Source organism: Choristoneura fumiferana, chromosome 22, assembly GCF_025370935.1.
Source record: "Choristoneura fumiferana chromosome 22, NRCan_CFum_1, whole genome shotgun sequence".
Classification (NCBI taxonomy): Eukaryota; Metazoa; Arthropoda; class Insecta; order Lepidoptera; family Tortricidae; genus Choristoneura; species Choristoneura fumiferana.
Genome location: NC_133493.1, coordinates 11,422,818 through 11,445,569, shown reverse-complemented (window position 1 = coordinate 11,445,569; position 22,752 = coordinate 11,422,818). Strand labels below are relative to the sequence as shown.

Genomic DNA, 22,752 nt, shown 5'->3' with positions numbered 1-22,752 from the left:
GTTATCCAATAAACTTCAGATAATTATTGAATCAGGCGTTACTATGCGGAGGTTAATTTCAAAGAACTAGAACAATTGCTTTGCTCACCCATGTCCTAATGATAAATTATGTTTATGATGGCTGTGTTGCTCTGAAGATGAACTTTGGTTGAGTTCAAAATGCGTCAGTGTAGTGTGGTGGTGGTGATAGTTGGGTTTGTGTGGTTTGTGTGAGTTCTTACAATGTGGAGATGGAGGAACTGCATGAACATACATTTCTTGAATAAACGTAGTAATCATAAGGTCGCGGGTGATCAAAGTAATCGTTTTAGTTCATTCATAAATCTTAGCTTAGCTTTAGCCCGCGGCTCAGTCAGAGGGCCTACTCCGAAATTCGAAACTCGAAGTTCATGTCGTGCGGTCCCTCTGACACTTATACTATTTAATACGAGAGCGAGACGGTACGATACGAACTTCGAGTTTCAAGTTTGGTAGTAGCCCTGCTGCTGCTATACTACAATTTTATTCACTTTGGCCCTTGAGGCGACTCAAAGTAAAAAAAAATGGACCTGACAACAACTCTATTGGTTACATGCTCGATGATGCGAATAGATCGACAACTAGAGGTGCAGGCTGAAAATCAGCGCGGTGACGCATAGTCCTCACCGCACATGCCGAGCCTGAACCTTTTGCCACATATGTAGCTGAGCATGTATGTACCTTCTCACAAATATGTATTTTGTATTGGCAATTAATGTTTTTTTTTTTTTAACTTCGACAAGCCATTCCATACAGTCCAATTTACTTTCCATCTTTACGTTTTCAAATATTTTTATCGGAGTGCGACACTGTTTGCAAACGACATGCTTGGTGGAAACAGGACAGCGAGTGCCAACACTGTTATAAAATAACATTGTAGAAAGAAAATTAATAAGCCAGATTACGTGGTTTAAAATAAACATAATTTATTGATGAAGATGAAACTGCACAAGACAAAAAATGTACTCCATAAAATGGAATAAAATATGTAAGATATTAAGTAGGTAACAAAAAACATATTTCTGTAATTAGTCACAAGATTAACAAATGTTGAGTGATAGATAATGTTAATATAATAAAATGTGTTTTTGTTCGAAGTACTTAGAACAAAGGCATAGTAACGGATAAGTGCTCATATAAGTTGATAATTGCAACACCTGCCTAAATCTGTTCCTTTCTTTCTGTTTTTTACAGGTTGCCTGGAAGAGATCGCTTTGTAAAAATAAGACCGCTCGTACATTTATTTCGCAGAATAAAATGTAAAATATTCAATTTTTGTTATTTTTCCATGGAATACGTAATTGCCAAGTGATATTGTTTCCATTAATTGGCTGTTACGTAAGGCAGGCACAGCGTAATTAGGATCTCACCAGATACTACTGATATATTACATAGGAGAGGTTATTTTTGGACAAATAAAATTATTTTTATTTTAATGATCACAAACCCAGTGTAAAACTTTTGTAACATTGTATTATTTTTGTAATTTTTCAACCGAAAATACAAACTGAAATATAGATGCACAGAAAAACCAGAAAAATAAGACAAGCGCTGGAAAACGAACCCAGGTCCTCGGCATTCCATACCACGTGCTATACCGCTACACCACCGCTGGACAACGGTACAGACACGAATTTCTCCTATGCACCATACATCTCAGCCTGTTTGTTTCTTATTTAGTCACTTAAGCAGCGACACTAGCGACATCTATGCTGTAGCCCTCATTGAGAAACAGCGCTGGTCTTATTTTTCTGGTTTTTCTGTGCATCTATATTTCAGTTTCTATTTTCGATATGGGGTTTTACGGGATGACCGTAAAAGTAACAAAAAATTGGAATTGAAATAAAAAAAATACAAAAAGATTCCAAAAACCAATCGTAATTTTTTAACTAATGAACTTATAAAAACCCTTAGCTTAGTTAGATAAGGTAGAGTTTTTACACACACCCTTAGATTATTAAATGAAATCTAAATTTTAATTTATCAATGTCCATATGTTATACTTATACGTAGAGTATTCTTATAATAGTGCCGTTTATAAAACCACTGCTAAATAATTCAAGAGTTTATTAGAAAGGGGTACCTATTGATTCCATTGCCGTTAAACTTTACCACCACCGTCCAAGGACAAAATCCAAACTGTCCAAGCATCAAATATTTAAAAACATCATTCTGTCTCCCTTCTTTCTCCCGCGGAGCTAGCGATCCTCCCAAACAGCTCAATAGTTGGCGGCATTCCACTTGGCCATGATTCATGGGCAACAAATATTACAATAGGTATATGTGCGTTCCTATTTCTCGCAGGCGTCTTTTCCGGTCTAAATTTTGCCGAAAATATTGAGATGGTACGTTTATTTTTTAAGTTTCTCTTTAGGTAATTATTTCACAGAGCTATAGAGAGGGCTATGCTTGGGGTGTCTCTGCGGGATAGAATCAGAAATGCGAAATTATATCCGCAGTAGAATTAAGGTTACCGACATAGCCCAAAGAATTGCGAAACTGAAATGGCAGTGGGCTTAGGACTGATGGCCGATGGGGTCAGAAGGTTCTCGAATGGCGTCCGCAGACCGAGAGACGAGCTGTCAGTAGGCCTCCAATAAGATGGAGCGACGACCTGGTTAAGCTCGCGGGATCGCGGTCGATGCGGAAAGCACAAGACCGGTCTGAGTGTAGAGCCTTGGGGGAGGCCTATGTCCAGCAGTGGACGTCTTTCGGCTGAAATGATGATGATGAATTATTTTACATGTAAGTATGTAAACTCTTTCATCGTCATCATAATATTGGACATAAGCCTCCCCTATATATCTCCAGTTGCTCCGGTTTCTACCTAACCCGCAGCTTTAACCAGGTCATCCGTCCATCAACGAGATGGACGTCCTACGCTATGTAAACTCTTTACTGTGTAAAAAACAGAGAAACAAACATAATCTACAAACGTTGAGATACAAAGTCAAACTTATCCCTTTAAAGGATCCCTACCAGTCAATCTTGGGGACAGGATTAGAGGAGCATTTGGTCCGCCTAAAGCAAAGGGGGTCCCATATATAACTTTAACACTCTAACCAAACCTAACTTATGTAGTCGGGACCCCCTTTGCTTTAGTGCAATCGAGCATTTTAATAAAGGACTGAGTATAAAAGACAGAGATAGTGGAAGCTACTTCAATGATTGGCACCTAATAATACTCGTACATATACGTAAACTCATAAAAATAAATCTATCGTAAAAATAGACTGCTGCTCATACAGCATACACATACAAGCACATTACGAACGGTACATAAAAATTCTTCGCAGGCAGAGTCGCGGGCTACAGCTAGTAGTTATATAACTCTTTGTGGAGAAAAAACTGAGGGTTCAAAGTAAAATTCAAAATTGCAAACAGGAAGCTTCTTTCTTTACGTTGTATTGAACCAATGACCTTTCCATCAGACCCTATAAATACTACGAAGTGCACAATTCCAACTTCGTATCTTGCTTGCCGTCCCGCTGAGGCTAATATTATTTAATACGAGACTGAGAGGGACAGTACGATATGAACAACGATTTTCAAATTTCGTATTAGCCCCGCTGAACTCGTTATTTTCAAGTGCTTCCGGGTTGGATTTATTTTGATGGGCACTTGATCACCGACATTCAGGGTCTGTTTCACCAATTGCCGACTAACTTTAAGTGTCAGATAAGTAATGCCGTCTTTGTTTATTCCGACAAAACAAACAGAGAGGGCGTCACTGATATCCGTCACTTAAAGTTAGTCGACAAGTTGTGAAACAGGCCCTAAATCTGTGTAAAATCAGACTTGTCTTTAGAACTGAGGCACATTTAACCCGGGGACTTGCGATCGTATTCGCCACCTCTTTCATACTTTTACGTTATGCGAATACAAGATGCCTTTAAATTATTCTGAAATATTTCAGCAGGTTGGGTCCATTTGACTGAAAATCCCTGTAAATGTTTTTAAGGCCTTTTTAATTGTGATTGACTAAATCGGGGCCGTCTATTTCTTTAAATCGAAGACAAATTTGAATCCACGATCCTCTGCTCGAGAGGCCATATAGGTCAAACCATTAGAGAAGGGTTATAATTCCTAAATTCTTCCATAATCATAATTATGGGATCACGTTTGACCCAAAGGCTCAACACTAGAATAACCTATCTATCTCCCCATAAAACGGTGGGATATTGGAAGCTCTGATCAATAGTATAAAGTTACCTCCAAAATCTCGTCGCCAACCTTAAAACCGCCTATACCGTGAATCGGTGGAATATAGAAAGCTTTGATTAATACTATAGAAGTAACCTCCAAAATATCGTCGTCAACTTCATCCCCTTGATACTATGGGATATAGAAAGTTTTGATGAATACTATAAAAGTTACCTCCCAAATATCGTCGCCAACTTTAACACCGCCTGTCACCCCTTATAGCGATGGAATATTGGAAGCTTCGATTAATAGCATAAAAGTTACCTCCAGGATCTCGTCGCCAACTTTAACAGGGGGATGGCCTTGGCCGCGGCCCCAGCGGGATTCAGGCCGCAGACGAAGACCGCCATGCGGCTCCGGTCCCTGTGCCCGGCCAGGGACAGGCCCAGACCCGCCTTGAGGGTGCGCTCGAGCTTGACTGCGACCACGGAGTCGCCGAGGGATGAGTATTTCTTGCGGATCTTGTCTGGAAAGACATTGGTATTTTAGAATAATACAGTTTTTGTTCCAATATAATTTGTAATTGGAATTGCTTGTGATCGGAAATCCGATCAATAGTAAAATATGTAATATTGTTTTCTTTTTCTATTTTATAATATATTTTTTTAGTAGGTACTATAACTTATAGTACTTACTAGGCACCTAGTACCTAGGCAGGTAGGCTAGGTAGGGTGGTAGGTATAGTAGTAGTAGTTTATAATATTTCTTTCAAAATAATCTTTTCAAGCTATACACTTGCTTAAGAAGTTTACCTACTTTCATAAAAATCTAAATTAAAAAAAAATTGGTCTAAAATGGCTGAACAAATGTGGATAAAATTTGAGATATATTTATACCTACTTAATACGTTTGGGTAATTAAAAAAAAAACAATTATTGGTGTCTTAAATATTGAAATTCTACCATTAAACTATCTAAACACTTACATTTCTGTATTGAATGAAATACACTAGTCTAGTTTGTGAGTATAACAGTTATAGATAAGTAAAATGTTTAAAATCCTTCAATGTACCAAATCTGGCAGCTGAAGTTTACTTCATTTGGATAGGTAACTAACTAAATGTAAAGTTAGTTACCTATCCAAATTAAGCATATTCTGAAATATTAGATAGGCTACTTTTATATCACGATATTCCCATAATTTCCAGGGGATTGAGATAAAATCCTGTGTCAACCGCTAATTTTGGGGACGTGAAATTGGTACAGTAATTTATTTATTTTTCAAAATTATTGTGAGGTCTTTCTTACGAGTATATCCCAGAGTCAGAAAGCTTAAAACACCTCCTAAACAAAATCCGTGCAACCCTTGGGTTCGATTCCCGCCCCGGCCTCGCAAATTGATGCATTATCCGCCACTCTTGGCTCTAACTCGATTTACCAGCAAGGCTAGGGTCACCATGATAAAAATTGTTGTAGTCATTTTGAGTCATTTTTCGAGAATTTCAACCACCTCATTTTTCTGGTCCCATTTTTTTATGAATTGGCTGTAGATTTTAAACTGTATCAGATTAATATCGTCTATCGTCCAAAAGAATGAGACGGTTGAACGCTTTTACCCTTTGCTTCACAGGTCATTATGTAAAACTTCTCGAAGAAGGGTTATGTTTTCCAAGTGTTGGTACGAATGTGTAATGTCATATGATGGACAGGACCAAAGAAATAACATTGTAATAAGTTCGTACCTAATTAAAAAGAAATTAAACAGAAGTTAATTAATTAGGCAGTGTACATGAATGTCATGGAAATTAATTTGATTTCAATGTAATAATAATAATATACCTCATCTGCTTACTACCATAGTCTCATAAGAATATTGTATACACTAACAATACTCGGATCTGCTCAGTTATCCGAAAATAAATTATTTTGATTTGATATTGTTTTTTTATTATTATTATTATTGTATATCCTACAGGGCGTCATGGACTGACCAATAACACCTAAACACTTTTTTATAAATATGTATTAACAATAAATAAATGAATATGAATACATACATACATTCGAAAAACATAACCCTCCTTCAAGACTAAGTAGTCGGGTAAAAATGTAATTGAATTTATACTTAGGCGGCATTTGAAAAAGCTTTCTTTCTATTAGATCAGGGCAGGATACAAAAGTCAAATAAGTATGAATTTTCCATAAAATATGGTAACTTTTTATTAAACGAGCAATATCCGCAGATGTGTCCTAAGAAATATAGGGTGGTAACCCTAAAAATGATCCAAAGCAACGAATAACAGGCACAGATACCCAGTATGCCATGCCAATCACGGCTGCGATTTCAGTATTCCACAGTCATACATCCCGTGAGAATAAAGGGAAAAAATAGTGAACATGTGTTATTCAAAAGCTCCATCCATCTGTATGCTTTTTTAATCGGTGTTGCCGTTTTAGCATGAAACTCAAGCTTTTGCATTTTATATTCATCATCATCATCAGCCGAAAGTCGTCCACTGATGAACAAGGTTCGTGGTCGCCACTCGAAGACTTCTCCTCCAACAGTTATCTGGCCCTGGTCCATCCATTGCCACTATAACTAGCATACTATCTTCTTTTTTAAACGTATTAAAAAAGGGTGTTTGACCGTTAATGGTAACCTCCGCCCAAAGCGCCTTTCTCCTTTCAGGCGGATAAGAGCTGATTTGAATGCGGTCTCATTCTTTGGAGTCTCTAAAGCAAACCTTCTGTATCTATTCCCAATATTTCACCCCTGAAAGGGTGATTTTTGTATTACTTTACCCTGATATAACAAAATCTTCTGTCCCCCTCATGAGGGCGAGTGATTGTTCAGTGAAATCAAATTTATTCTCATTAATACGTTTGACCTAGTTCGTGCTTGTACTTTTTTGTCAAAAGTATAGAATGGCTGCAACTTGCAAGAGTAGCCGTAGCGTGCCGATCCTATTATCAACCCCCGACCCAAAAAGAGGGGTATCATAAGTTGTACGCCAACGTCTGTCTGCAGCATCGTATCTCAATTAGATGGACCGATGTCTATGTGGTTTTTAGGGTTCCGTACCCGAATGGTGAAAACGTGACGCTATTCCTAAGACTCCACTGTCCGTCCGTCCGTCCGTCACCAGAGGCTGTATCTCATGAATCGTGATAGCTAGACAGTTGAAATTTTCACAGATGGTGTATTTCTGTTGCCGCTCTAAAACAACTAAAAACAGAACAAAAAAAAACCTATTTAAAGGGGCTCCCATCCAACAAACGTGTTTTTTTTTGCTAATATCTAATGTTGTATAGATAAGGTACGGAACCCTTCGTGCGCGAGTCTGACTCGCCCTTGGCCGGTTTTTTTTTACATGAAAACGACGTCATTCTTAGCTTTGTTCCGTAAAAATTGATTTAGCCGTTTTTGATATTGAACTTTGAAATTAAAATGTCAGGGTCAACTTTTCTTAGTTGGTTAGATTAAATATGTATGCAGGTGTTTGACGTGAACGCCAAACACCGCTCCAGTCTCAAACTATACTTGAGCGGGCACTCAGGTTGTACAGTGACTCATAAGTCATAGGTCAGATGCCCCATCCAGACTCTCCACGAGGCTATACGAGGCAACGCGAGTGCAAGAGTAAGGACGGTACGCTCGTGTCACCTCTTCTTCCCTCGCCTCGCTCCGCTTTGTGTCGTGTCGGTTTGGGCGCGAGTCAAAGGAGAGAAGAAAGTAGACATAGCGGGCAACTGAATAAATCGAGTGTGGGCTAACACTCCTGCAGCCTCCACTCGCCAAGACTCGTGCCGAGAGCCTCTGGGAGGCGCCTCGCGAGTCTGGATGGGGCAAGAGATTGCGCTCTGAGTCTCCCACTTAAAACAACAAAAGCCTGTAAAATGAGGTCAACGACTTTCCAATAACAGCTCGATGCTGAATGACACTCAGCATCACCTCGGCGTATGTATTTTTACGTAAGCTCGCTGTTCCACCGCGTACCTACCTACGAGGCGATAAGAAATGAACTTTGCTAATTCCATTTAGCAAAAGCAATACTTTATTTTAGAAATCAAAATTTTCCAATTTTAATTATTTTGAAAGTGCCGTTCCTCTAATAGAAAAACCGGCCAAGAGCGTGTCGGACACGCCCGAAGTAGGGTTCCGTAGCCATTACGAAAAAATTAAGTAATATTTTTCTAAGGATTTCGTATTTTATACGGAATCTTCCAAGTTTAGGTAAATTTTATACCTTAGGCTGCTATTTACTCTTAAACTACTAATAATTCTCAAGAAAACTTAAACGTTATAGTTTTTCTTGTAAGCTTGATATACTTTGGTACTACCATCCTGAATATTTGCAATTTTTTTCACCCACCAGTTGAAATTAGAGGGGGAGGGGGAGGGACGCTCGATTTTAATGAAAATTTGCACTTGAAAGTTGAATATCTTGCAAAAAAATCACTGAATCGAAAAATCGTTTTAGCAACCCCCTAATTATTTTAAAAGACCTATGCAACAATACCCCTTCTATGGGAGATACTCTAAAAAAATTTTTTTTTGAATTGTTTAGTGTACCATTTTGTTGGCATAGTTTACATGTATATATATTCGTGCAAAATTACAGCTTTCTAGCATTGATAGTCTCTGAGCAAAGCCGCGGACGGACAGACAGACAGACATGGCGAAACTATAAGGGTTCCGTTTTTGCCATTTTGGCTAAGGCACCCTAAAAAAGGTAATAATGAATCATGTAGTACTGGTCTTTATAAACTAAACAAAAGTTAAGCAAAAATTACTCTTTTGCTTTCCTGAAACCCTACATTGCCGACAAGAAGGCATTATCGCGTATGTCAAGAACCTTATATCTATATTATAAAAGCTATACAGCCTGCTTCACTCGCTAACAGTAGCCACGTGGGCGTAAAGCACATTCAGTATCGGGGTCGAGAGCCATCGACGTGAGAACTGAGCAAACTCAGATGAAAACGATACGCCATGCATGCAGGCTACCGGTCAATTAACCTGAACGACCCTAAAGTTCCGAAGAATAGAAAGAACCGGCTTAGTGTTAGTTCGAGTGTATGTTGATGACCTTATCGAGTTTCAGGGTAGATTTTTTTTGAAACCTGCTACTCGCATTCGTCTCTTTCTATTTCATACCCTTTTCATACACAAAATGCCGATGACCTTGGAGCTTTAAATGGATTGTTCTTTTGGTTTCTAACATTTTCAAGTTATTTGAAAATTTAGATTGTTTTTTTGGAATCTTTGTATTTTTTATTTCAATTCCAAATTAAAATAAAAAAATACAAAGATTCCAAAAAACCAATCTTAATTTGATTGCTTAGTAACGATATCTCTTGTCCGGGTGAGCGGTTAGTTCCAATGGAGTGCCGAAAAAGTTGCTCGATGAGGGTTACGGCATAGATATCGCTAGCGTCACTGCTTAAGTGGCTAAATAAGAAACAAACAAGCTGAGATATGAGGTGCATAGGGGAAATTCGTGTCGGTAGGTACCGTTGACCATCAGTGGTGTAGCGGTATAGCACGCGGTACGGAATACCGAGGACCTGGGTTCGATTTCCAGTGATGGTCTTATTTTTCTGGTTTTTCTGTGCATCTATATTTCAGTTTGTATTTTCAATTTATTTGAAAATGTTGCAAAAAATAGTAGCTCACTTATGCGAGTAGAACCGAACCTTGCATTAAAACCCCATAGTCAGAGGCACCCTGTATATTCCATCCCAGCCTATATACGTCCCACTGCTGGGCAGAGGCCTCCTCTCAGAACAAGACGGCTTGGGCCATAGTTCCCACGCGGGCCCAGTGCGGATTGGGAAATTCACACGCACCATTGAATTGCTTCGCAGGTTTGTGCAAGTTTCCTCACGATGTTTTCCTTAACCGCAAAGCTCGTGGTAAATTTCAAATGTAGCTCCGCACATGAATTTCGAAAAGCTCAGAGGTGCGAGCCGGGGTTTGAACCCACGACCCTCTGCTTGAGAGGCGATAGGTCAAACCACTAGGCCACCACGGCTTACCACCCTGTATATTATCCCACTAATATTATAAATGCGAAAGTTTGTAAGTCTGTTTGTTTATGTGTTTGTTTGTTACTTCATCACGTCTTAACCGCTGAACCCATTTAGATGAAATTCGGTTTACAGATAGTTTGCGTCTCGGGAGAAGGACATAGGATAGTTTTATCCCGAAATATTGCTTATATAGTTCCCACGGGATAGTGAAAACCGAATTTCAAGCGGACGGAGTCGCGGGTAACGGTTATTTTTAACATAAAAAATCGCGTGTTGGAAAAGCGAATAGGTAAGCTTAAATTAAATGGGACTGGGCTTGTTTGCCGGATGTACCCACAAAAAAGGGTGCACATGCCACATGGTGGGTACCTACCACATTACAGGCACCCACGGTAGGGCAGGCCGAGGCGGAGATGGCGAGATGACCTGGACGCAGAACTAAGCGAGTGGTCAAATATAGCTCTGGATAGGAAGATGTGGAGGTCAAGAGCGGAGGCCTTTACCCAGAAATGGGACAGTTTTAAGCTAAATATAATAATTATAAAAAAACGAGTAGTTTTTTTGTCAGATCAAAGTATCTAAGTTTCTTTTTATTATTCAATTGGATGGCAAACGAGCAATGGGTGTCCTGAAGGTAAGAGATCACCACCGCCCATAGACACCTGAAACACCAGGGGGATTGCAGATGCGCCGCTAGTTATTTTTCTATATTCTACCGGGTTAAATTCAATACAGTCTGTAATGGTTGGTTACAAATAAAAACAGACGTTTTCTGATCACATAGAACACGCTCTGAAACAGGATGACTTAAGTATTGTCTCAGCCTTACACCGCTAACAAGGCCAGCGGAGATATGTGGCCGTTAACGCTATTTGACGGCCATTTAATGGCCGACACATAACTCGTCAATCGGACACGCCACTACGACATAAGATGGCTGGAAGCAGGACATTTCTATTCCAAGATATGAAAAGACTTTTGTCTTGGTTTACTTTTGAGTCAGATCGATATTTCCGGATAGGTATAAAAAAACCGGCCAAGAGCGTGTCGGACACGCCCAAGATAGGGTTCCGTAGCAATTACGAAAAAAAATAAGTAATATTATGTGCGTTGTAACACAATTAAAACCTTACTAACTATTACCAGAAAGAAAGCGTATCTTCACGGCACTTAAGTCCTTTTGTTGAGAAGCGCAGTTTTTCGGCAATAACTCAAAAACGGTATATCCGATCATGCTGAAAACAATTTTCGTTGAAAGTATTTATTAAGCGTAACTTTTGCATATTTTTTGGACAAACGGTTTACAAGATAGAGGGGTGGGGGACACAATTTTTGCTACTTTGGGAGCGATTATTTCCGGAAGCCTTCACTTAATAAAAAGTTTTTGAGAAAACTTAATATCTTTTCAAAAGAGCTGTCGAACTATGTGCCACACGTTGATGCGAGTTAAACAATTTTTTTTTTTCAATTTCTGTTACGTGTATGGAGTGCCCCCCCCATAAATATTTATTTTTGTAATTTAACTACAAAACTAAATAGCGGCTTTGACAAGACATTTGTACTCCAAATTTCATTGATATACATCTTGTAGTTTTTGAGTAAAATGCCTGTGACATACGGACGGACGGACAGACAGACAGATATACGGACTTGAAGAAACTATAAGGGTTCCGTTTTTGCCATTTTGGCTCCGGAACCCTAAAAATTGAGCTGTAAAGGGTAAAAAAAATTTTGTTGTTGTTGAATGTAGTTCCCCAGCGCAGTGCACACCATTTCTCTCGGTTTTATGACTTCCTCTTCCGGGTAAGTGTGTGTGTGTTGGTATGTTTGTCCGTCTTTCATATCGAAACGGAGCGACGGATCGACGTGATTTTTGACATAGAGATAGTTTATGGGCCAGAGAGTGACATAGGCTACTTCTTATCCCGAAAAAATGCACAGTTCCCGAGGGAACAGCGCGCGAAAACCAAGCTTATACATTTATAATTGCTAATTACACTTTAAAAGGTACAGACTTATGACAGAGACGTCTAGACAGGCATCCTTAAAAATAAGATCCTGTTGACAACCTTAGATCCCAATAATAACTGTGGGTAGACCATTTTGCTAGCCTCTTACGGCCCAGTGTACTAAATTTTGGACATACTCGTAGATCTAAGCAAATATCATGAGTCTTAGGGACTGTTTCACCACCCATTGATTAATTTAACTGACGGATAAATGTGATGCCGTCTCCTTCTATCCGAACAAAACAAACAAAGACAGCATCACATTTATCCGTCAAATAAATTTAATCAATGGATGGTGAAAGAAGGGGTTAATATTGCTTATCATAATCAACCTTTATTTTTAGAATGGCGAATAATTTACGCTCATATCTGTATATGAGAAATTCTTTATTTTACCCCAAAATTGCTAAAACCTCTCAAAAAGCTTGTACCTATGTTGTGAGGCATACTTTAATAAACGTCCGCAAAATCTTTATCATCAGCCGCAAAAAAACAACAGCCTGTTAATACCCATTTATTATACAAGTGCTTGTACCGTGTCATTGCCTGCCATTGCAGAAATAGAGATAGTGCATGGAAAACAAAAATTAAAAAGGTCAAGTGTGAGTCGGACTTGCACACCGAGGGTTCCGTACAGATAGTAATAAACTTTCATAATAATAGTTATAATTAATAATACTAATAAAAAGAATTATGGCTAATTGAGTTGTCAAGTACAGTATTGCTTGCAGTAAAATTTCGAGGACAGCTAGTCTTATATTAATTGGCCCTAGCTGAATGTTGTACCTAGCTGTAAACGGAACATCTAATGTCCAACTCCAACCCGCGTCTCTTTCGTTAGATGACAATGCGCAGGTCAAGTGGCTCTACTCAAAGCGCAGTGGGTTTTGAGAAAACAGTACGATACAGTTTAACTTAACAGTGAAACAGTTTGTGATATTTTAATTAACAGTACGACAGTGGGATATCCTACTACTGCTAATCCATACCAATATTACAAATGCGAAAGTGTGTGTGCTTGTATGTTTGTCCGTCTTTCACGTCAAAACGGAGCGACGGATCTACGTGATTTTTGGAATATATTTTTTATCCCGAAAAAATGCACAGTTCCCGAGGAAACAGCGCGTGATAACCGAATCCCACGCGGGCGAAGCCGCGGGCAAAAGCTAGTAATATTATAAAGTAGCCCGCGACAAATTCATTGGACCGAGTAACAAACATCTAAACATAATCTAAATTTTAACGTCTTGGACGTTTAAATGTGTTTTCAGGAAAAAGAAAATAGTAAATAACATACACCTTACATGAAACTAAAAACTAAAGCAAATTATTTAAAGCAGCTTTTGCCCACGACATCGTCAGCGAAGCATTCGTCAATCAACTCAACTATCCTATGGTCTTTCTAGGGTCTCAAGTTATCTCCAAACTTACGTCTAAATCGATTCAGCGGTTATAATGTAAAACGTGAAAGCAGTTAAAAACTTTTGCATTTATGATATTACTTAGATTATTTCACCCAAATGCAAAAAGCGTTCTGCAAAGCGCTAAGCCACTAAACTGAATAAATAGAGAGATAAACTTTGATTTAGTATTTTTTTAAGTTTGTAATGGATAAATTTAAAAATGACAGAGCTGGTATTAAAATTAATTTACGTGCAGAAAATTATTCTACATAATAATCTTAAATGCATTATCCCAGCACCGTGTGAAATTCCCACGGGATGCAGACGAAGTTACAAGCAACAGCTAGTTTTGTATATTCTCTGTTAACACTAATGAGCAGATTTCATTCACAATGTCAAGTTCAGTAACTTCTTTACTGTCGTTAAACAATTTACTGTGGTTGTCTCGAAATAAATTGAATCTCGCAAACGCTCACGGTGCTGCAATAGACAAAGCATTGTATTTCCTTTAAAATTTGTCCAAGTAGAGACTCAAAAAGCGGGCAATGTTAATATTACGACAGTGCCTTACCCAGACACGAAAATTAATCTTTAATACATGTAAAAACCTAACTCATTCTACTTATACCTAGTGTCATCCACGAAGACGCGTGATTTTGTCAAAATAAGCCATTAATGACATTGTAATAAGAACCACGGCATCACGCACGGTCATCGTAAATGACTCTACCTGTAAATACCATAAACTTTTGCCTTGCACTAGTCCGTGTGGGGGTGGGGGTGTAATTTTCAACGTGATCTAAAATTAGTGTTTCTAGCTCATTTAATGCTGGACAATATAATGCTTCTTTAACGCATTGTTGTTGCAACAAGACGTGGACATAGTGGTCTCTGTTAAGTAGCTTACTTAAACTTCAACAGTCGGGACCCATTCAAATCGTGAACAACTCATAAATACTTAGTACCTAATGGGTTCCGACTGTTGAATTTGACGCAGTCGCGTTTTTGACCTGATGATTTACGAGTGCGGTGCCGCGGGAATAGGCTAGTCTAGAATGAAATACGGGCATGCCTGAAAAAGCACTTCAGCGCAGTCGGCTAACAAAATGGCGTCGTCGAGTTCAGTGAACCATCGCAGAAGTTTGAGTAACATTGGATGCCCTCTGCGAGCTGGCTGATGCATTGAGTGGACTGTCGGAGACACAAGCGTTATTTTTACAAGCTTTTATTTATTGCTTTTAAATTTAAATGAGTAAATAGGTACTATGCGTAAATTTCTGAATCCTCCTCTCATTCACTCAAAGTTTAACTGGAGGAGTTCCATTAAAGGTTCGACCTGTCTTAGCAGACTTTTTGCCAAAACCAGAATTTTATTTTAAGGCCGCGTTACCACCAGAGATATGCGAGGATGTGTTTGTCATGAACCAATAAAATAGTTCCATTTACCTATCTTCGCACAGCACAGTGCACTAGTGGAAACACCCAGCGAGGCTACCCTCGCCTTCCTGCGTAAATCATCATCTCAGCCGTTGGACGTCCACTGTTGGACATAGGCCTCCCCCACAGACCTCCAGTTGCTTCGGTTGGCAGCGGTCTGCATCCACCGTGAACCCGCAGCTTTAACAGGTCATCCGTCCATCTTGTTGGTGGACGTCCTGCGCTGCGCTTGCCGATCCGCGGTCTCCACTCGAAAACTTTTCGGCCCCAACGGCCATTCACTGTCCGTGCTATATGGCCCGCCCATTGCCACTTCAACGAGCTAATTCGCTTGGCTATGTCGGTGGCCCTTGTTCTTCTACGTATCTCCTCATTTCTGATTCGATCCCGTAGAGAAACCCCAAGCATAGCTCTCCATAGCTCGCTGAGCAACTCTGAGCCTATTTATAAGGCCTAAAGTAAAACACCACGTCTCGGATCCATATGTCATCACTGGCAACACACATTGGTTAAAGACTGCGTAAATAAAGCTTCCTATTTGCTTATGATAAATATGTTCCTCGCAACACATCCTCGCTCATGTCTAGCGGAAATGCAGCCTTACGCCGAGTTTAGACTTGCAAGAAGAATCGTGCAAGTTGCATTACATTGCGTGGCCGTAAAGCCAACGAGTTTGTAGTGTTCAATCGAGCACCGCAATGTAATGCAACTTGCACGATTTTTCTTGCAAGTCTAAACTTTGCTTTACGCCGAAACTTGTTGGAACTTCGGTTGTACACTAGCTATAGCGGTAGTGCCACGAGAGGTAGTGATTACACACACAGACACAGCTACATGAAGAACTAATTGCATAAAAGGAGAATAAATGAAATGACAAACTCCCGCTGTCATTACTTGACCTGCTCTTGTGTGCGTGACCTCAACTCTGGTGACACTACCTATAACAGTACTGTTTTCAACCTGTTTTATTTAATTGTCCGCAGTTGCGCGGTGTCCGGTACCCTCATTAAAAGTTTTAATGGCGCTCTAATAAAGGCCTTAAATCCACGGTATTTTGATTAAACAAGATTAAAATACCTTGGAATTATTAAATGGTCTTGACGCTTTATGAAATTAAGAAACGTTTTAGTGTAGAGTTTTTATTAAACTTGATACAAATTTGGTGAAATTTGTAACGCCAGAAGGATATAAAGCTATTACATACCCTTATCTGTCAGGCAACTTTGTATTGTTAGATAGGAAATAAAATTAACTTTTATTAAAAAAAAAAAACAATAAAATAACTAATGATTATGAGTTTACATTTATAATGTTTGTTTGCATGTGTGTGTGTGTGTGTGTGTGTGTGTGTGTGTATAAACCGTACCCACTACCTTCCCAACACCCACAGCCCAACACCCAAACAGCAACACCCAAGACTCGAGTTTAAAAATATTTGTATTTTTTACATATAATATCAACCCCGGCTGGGAATCGAACCCAGGACCTCAAGCTTAGTTGTCAGGTTCTCTAATCACGGGGCTATCTGCTTGTCTGGTTTGATCGAATTATTTAATATTATATTAACACTTGTGTGTCCGTCTGTCCCGTTTAACATGGTAATGGAATCGAGATAACGTTTCGACTATTGACTTAGCGCAGATCTCTTCAATTTTAACCAACTGACAAAAAGAGGGTTCTGTTTTTGTGTTTTTGTCGTCTAGAGAGCAAATGAATCACTTTGAACGTGCTTTTAGGTGGCTATGTTTTAGGTGCTTACTGTAAAAGTTTATTTTCATACAAAAACTACTTATGGGTATCAAAACAAGACAATAAAGTTTTTATTTAAAAATGCAGTTGTACTAAAACAAAATGATATTTTTGAGCAAGGGTTGTCCTGATAAATGTGATAGCCGATATAGTAAAACGGCGATGTAGCAAAACGACGGTATCTCGAATGGTCCCAGTATCTCTTAGACCTACTAGCAAGATTTCTTTATATCAAAACGTCCACTTAAGTGAATTTACAGTCAGCGTCAAAAGCAGATGAAGAAATAAAGTAGTAAAGTAAATTCCAATAAAAAATGTTGTTTGTAAGTTGTGTTAATTTTTGTACTCCGTTAGTTTTAAGAGAAAAATCAACAGGTCAAATGAATTTACGAGTAATTTCTTCAAGACTTGAAACTTTCAAATAGTTTTACGTATTAAAACGGCGAATTTGTTTTTAATTCACACATATTTACGAAAACATCCGTTTGTATCCCGGAAAATTGCATACCTAGTTCCCGCGGGCTTTGAAATTTAATAATTAATTAGTAATTTATTTCTGCTGGTTCCTAAATTTACACGAAACTCAACTCGAGTCCAACTAGCGCTTGTCCAATTGGCTAAGTAAAGTTTTTTGGAGAGGCGCTAATTATATTTTTTTTCGATAGTCGACGTCTTAATAATCGAGGAACTGCAGCTCTTTTATTTTTATTTCCTCTTATTAATTAGAAATATATATATTTTCCTGAAATAAAAAAAGATCGCAACCGAGAGTAAGAGATGAAGTAATAAATCCATTGGGGATCTCGACCCGAGCCATAACCGATACCTACAGATTTATTATATTTGCGTCTGCTAGTGCCAATATCCGAGAAATTAATGACCCAGTCGTTATTCCCCTCCAACAATATAGGTAAACAGAGTCTATTTTAAGTTGTCTGTGTATCTATGCCGATCTAAGATACAGATCTATTCATACTTTCATACTTACTTATATTAAAAACGCGAAAGTGTGTGTGTTTGTATGTTTGTCCGTCTTTCACGTCGAAACGGAGTGAAGGATCGACGTGATTTTTGGCATAGAGATAGTTTATGGGCCAGAGAGCTACTTTTTATCCCGGAAAAATGCACAGTTCCCGAGGGAACAGCGCGCGAAAACCAAATTTCAAACTTTAAATTCCACGCGAGCGAAGCCGCGGGCAAAAGCTAGTTGAATAATATTCTTTTATAGTTTTTTAGGGTTTCGGAGCCAAAATGCCAAAAACGGAACCCTTATAGTTTCGCCATGTCTGTCTGTTTGTCTGTCCGTCCGCGGCTTTGCTCAGGGACTATCAATGCTAGAAAGCTGTGATTTTGCACGGATGTAAACAATGCCCACAAAATGGTAAAATAAAAAATATTTAGGTTACCTCCCATTGACGTAAAGTGGGGGTGATTTTTTTTTCTCATCCAACCCTATATTGTGGGGTATCGTTAGACGATTTTACGATTCAGTGATTCGTTTGCGAAATATTCAACTTTAAAGTGCAAATTTTCATTAAATTCGAGCGTCCCCCTCTAAAATGTGGGTGGAAAAATTTGAAAAAATTCAGAATGTTAGTAAGTATATCAAACTTTCAAGGAAAACTATAACGGTTAAATTTGCTTGAGAAGAATTAGTAGTTTATGAGTAAATAGCAGCCTAAGTTATAAAATATACCTAAACTTGGAAGATTCCGTATAAAATACGAAGTCCTCAGAAAAATATTACTTAATTTTTTCGTAATGGACACGGAACCCTATTTTGGGCGTTTCCGACACGCTCTTGGCCGGTTTTTTACGGATATGTTTGGATTTATATTTCTTTCTCAATAAGCTTCAGTAAACTTCAGTTAGCTATTTAAGATAGCAAGATAAATAAGAACTTTTGCGACAAAATACGATGGAAAACAATATTCACTTTATTATTTTATTATTATTATTTATTATTCTACTACATTATTGAATAGAGGAAGAAAGCTACGGCCCCTTAAAGAATTGGAATTCTGTCCTCTCTAATATTTCATCTCAGTCTACGTACGCCTCATTGCTGGCACAGTCCTCCTCTCAGAATGAGAGTGCTTGGGCTGTAGTTCATGCGAGAGCCTAGTGCGGATTGCGTGCGTCTTGGAGTGCGTACGGAAACTTAACGTAAAAGCGAATTTTCTTGCGGTAGTTAAGCTATGTTTGATTGAAAGAGGTTCAGCCGTTTTTGAGATATTATACTTTGAATTGACAATTTCGGGGGGTTTTCAATCGTTCTAATTAGGTTAGGTTATTTATACAGAAATAGGCTGCGAAGAAGTGGACTAAGAAGCACGCTTGCTTATAAATGACCTCTCACCCTAGATTTCTTAGATTTTCGTGTTGGCAGGTGTCCATTGACGGCGGTGATTGCTACCCATCAAGTGACCCGCATGCTCGTTTTCCCCCCTCTTATATAAGAAGAGGGTTCCGTACAAGCCTGTACGTAGTAACTTTAAAAATATTAAAATTATTTTTATTATATGATGTAATGCAATGATAAGTTTACGGTTTTCGCAATTTTTCCTTTATCTGTGCTATAAGACGTTGCTTCGTACCAAATTTCAAGATTCTGAGTTCACGGGAAGTACCCTGTAGGGTTTGATTCCCTTGCGAGTTTCGAAAATTTGCGGAAATATGCGGCATAAACGGCTGTATCTTTTGATTGTGTTGGCTTAGAAGTTTGATTTTTTCACAGCTCCAAGTGACAGTAGACTTCTGTATTTGATATAAATTTCAGCTTGATACCTCCACGCGTTCCTGAGAAAAAGGGTCTTGACAGACGGACAGATGGACGGACAACAGTGATCCTATAAGGTATCCGTTTTTTCCTTTCGAGGTACGGTACCCTTAAAAATTTACGGCTAGATCGTAGCGTTCAGGGAACACAGACGCAGACAGGGCATTCCACTCCTCAGCTGTCTGGATAATGAACGACGAGCAAATACGCTTTGCCAATCGCCTCTCAAACAGAGGGTCGTGGGTTCAAACCCCGGCTCGCACCTCTGAGTTTTTCGAAATTCATGTGCGGAATTGCATTTAAAATTTACCACGAGCTTTGCGGTGAAGGAAAACATCGTGAGGAAACCTGCACAAACCTGCGAAGCAATTCAATGGTGTGTGTGAAGTTCCCAATCCGCGCTGGGCCCCCGCGTGGGAACTATGGCACAAGCCCTCTTGTTCTGAGAGGAGGCCTGTGCCCAGCAGTGGGACGTATATAGGCTGGGAATGATGATGAAATACGCTTTGTAAAGAATTATGGACTTAATAAGATGGAGCACGCTTGCCTAACAAAAACCTATTAACCCCAGATTTGAAGACAGTCAGATAACGGTAAGAAAGAGAAGGTGTCCTTAAGCAGTTTTAACTATCACTAATACTACCTCTTTCGGGACACCATGCGTCGAGTCAATAAATTAACTTAATAAAATTGCAGTTATCTTTAACTGGGCCGTTAATAATGCCAGTTGAGGCGAGCCCGTTTAGAAACCGCTTTAACTGGCGGTTAAAGAAGTACTTCTTTATTGAGATAAGCTTTTTTTAAAGAAATTTTAATTCAAATTTTTGCTAGCTGCACCTTTCGTTAACTGTATTTGCTTTGCCATTTAGACTAAGTACATCTTACCAAGTTTCAAGTGGATGCCATTAACCGTTGAAGAGTTCCGTCTTGCGGAGACGATCCTGGCCGGTTCACCAAAATTTCTCTACCAGATCATTGTATTGTCATTGAACTTACGCCAATACGTCAATTTTAACTACTTATTCGAACCACGTCAATTTTACCATTGCAAGTGGGTCAAATTTAACTTCTAAGACTTTATTATAGGCAATAGGTGAAAGTAAATAAATTCATTTTTTTTTTTTTTTTTTATTCGACTGGATGGTAAACAAGCAAGTGGGTCTCCAGATGGTAAGAGATCACCACCGCCCATAAACATCTACAACACCAGGGGTTTTGCAGATGCGTTGCCAACCTAGAGGGCTGAGATGGGATACCTCAAGTGCTAGTAATTTCACCGGCTGCAACAAACCGCTTAAATCACAAATGGTTAGTTTTTACTCGTACATTTCATTTGATAAGACTTTATTGACGCGTTAATTGAATTGCATTCCATATTTGTTGCATTTCATATAAAAAAAAACTAAAAGCTATATACGTCTTAAATACAGCAGCAGCAGGTTGCAGGGTACAGGTTTGCAGGTGGTAGGCAAGGCAAGGCTTGTGCAAGGTCCGCCCGGATTGCTACCACCATCTTGCTCGTTAATCCTGCCGTGAAGCAGCAGTGCTTGCACTGTTGTGTTTCGGCGTGGAGAGTAAGACAGCCGGTGAAATTACTGGCACTTGAGGTATCCCATCTTAGGCCTCTAGGTTGGCAACGCATCTGCAATCCCCCTGGTGTTGCAGGTGTCTATGGGCGGTGGTGATCTCTTACCATCAGGAGACCCACCTGCTTGTTTGCCATCCAATCGAATAAAAGAAATAATAATAATAATAATTCTTCATAATTTACGAAAAAAACCTGAAAAAAGGCAACATTGATAACAGCGCCATCTAACGGGACATTGATCATGAGCTAACCAGCAGCATGGCCCTTAACATTTTAAGTAAGTAATACAATTACACGTGTATGTAAGTAAATTATTTACCGAGCTCAAGTTCCGCTTCGGCATCCTCGGCGATGGTTTCCATGGTCTCAGCGCATGGCTCGAGGCTGAACGCGCGCGCGCGGCCGGCGCGTCGCGCGCACTCCGAGCACGTGCCGAGCAACTTGACGGCTTATGTGCACGGGGTATAAGCGAGCACGCGCCCGGTGCACGGGCTATGAGCGGGCACCGAGCCCGAGGCCGGGCCCGAGCACTACGGCTGATACACAGTACACGGGTTATAAGCGCTGCTTATACGAGTTTTGCGTAAGGGAAAAGGATTTTATTGATGCACTGTGAATTACATGGGCTTATAAGCACGTATTTTTACACGTATCACACTACAATTGACTCACATTAGTCTGAGAAAAAGGGTTGCTTTGAACTTTTAAACCACTTACTTTTCACATTCACATAAAACTTTGGACACACTTTAGACCATTTTGAACATGAAACTACCGTGGGACTCACTCATATTAAATGACATTATAACGGATAACTCACGTCTTAAACGAGTTTAGCTCGATATGTTTCGGGCTATTTCGTAGCCCTTGTTCTCAGGAGCACGCGAACGCGACTCGGCGGCTGCCGCAACCCCGCGCGGCGGTTTAAGACGTGAGTTATCCGTTACAATGTCATTTAATTTTAACACTTTAGACCACTTTAGAGAGAGTTAGTTAGGTACAAATTTTGTAGTATTTGCTTTTGAGCAGGCACACTTTTAGTCGTTAATTTGGTTGTTTTGTAAATTCAGAAAGCTTCTTTTTATCACTTACGACTTTATGTAAGTATACTAAAATGCGACTTACGGTGACAAAAAGCTTCTTTACGAGTGCGAAGTCGCGGGTAAAGTCTACAAGTCTAGTAATACATATACTTACGTACTAACGTCTCGTTTCTTCTAGACTCAACAATGAATATCTTTATTGTTGACAATATGTTGTTCTTTAAAAATAGTGTCCGACCGTGAATGTTCTAATTAGTATAGATAAAAGGAATTGCTTGAACACTAAATTCTAATGGAAATGTGTTTTGGGCGAATATTTTTCACTTGGTATTTTTGGAACAGGTAATGAAATAAAGTATCATTAATTATGATTTTTATGTAATTTTTCAAGCCAATGATTTAGCTCGTAAAACTGGGGAGGGGAGAAGGGTTACAAAAAATAGACCTTACTTTATGTCTTTAAAAGACTTATCCTACGACACTATTATGAAATAGTAGAGATGAGAAAAAAATCTAGTTATGCTTTAAATAATTTATTGTATCAGGCGTTA

At 39.2% G+C, this 22,752-nt stretch overlaps 2 protein-coding genes across 2 annotated transcripts in view; one reads left to right on the top strand and one right to left on the bottom strand.

The window, feature by feature from the left end:
- The window catches only part of LOC141440425 (multiple PDZ domain protein-like), a gene marked incomplete in the record, with an annotated part of 268,707 nt that overhangs the window by 155,527 nt on the left and 90,428 nt on the right, over positions 1-22,752 (top strand).
- On the bottom strand, positions 4,482-21,575 carry LOC141440146 (inactivation-no-after-potential D protein-like). Its single transcript, XM_074104611.1, has 2 exons — positions 21,478-21,575; positions 4,482-4,687 (listed from the first exon to the last, which is right to left on the bottom strand). Exons 1-2 carry the CDS (start codon positions 21,518-21,520, stop codon positions 4,482-4,484), a joined length of 249 nt encoding a protein of 82 aa, XP_073960712.1. The 5' UTR covers positions 21,521-21,575.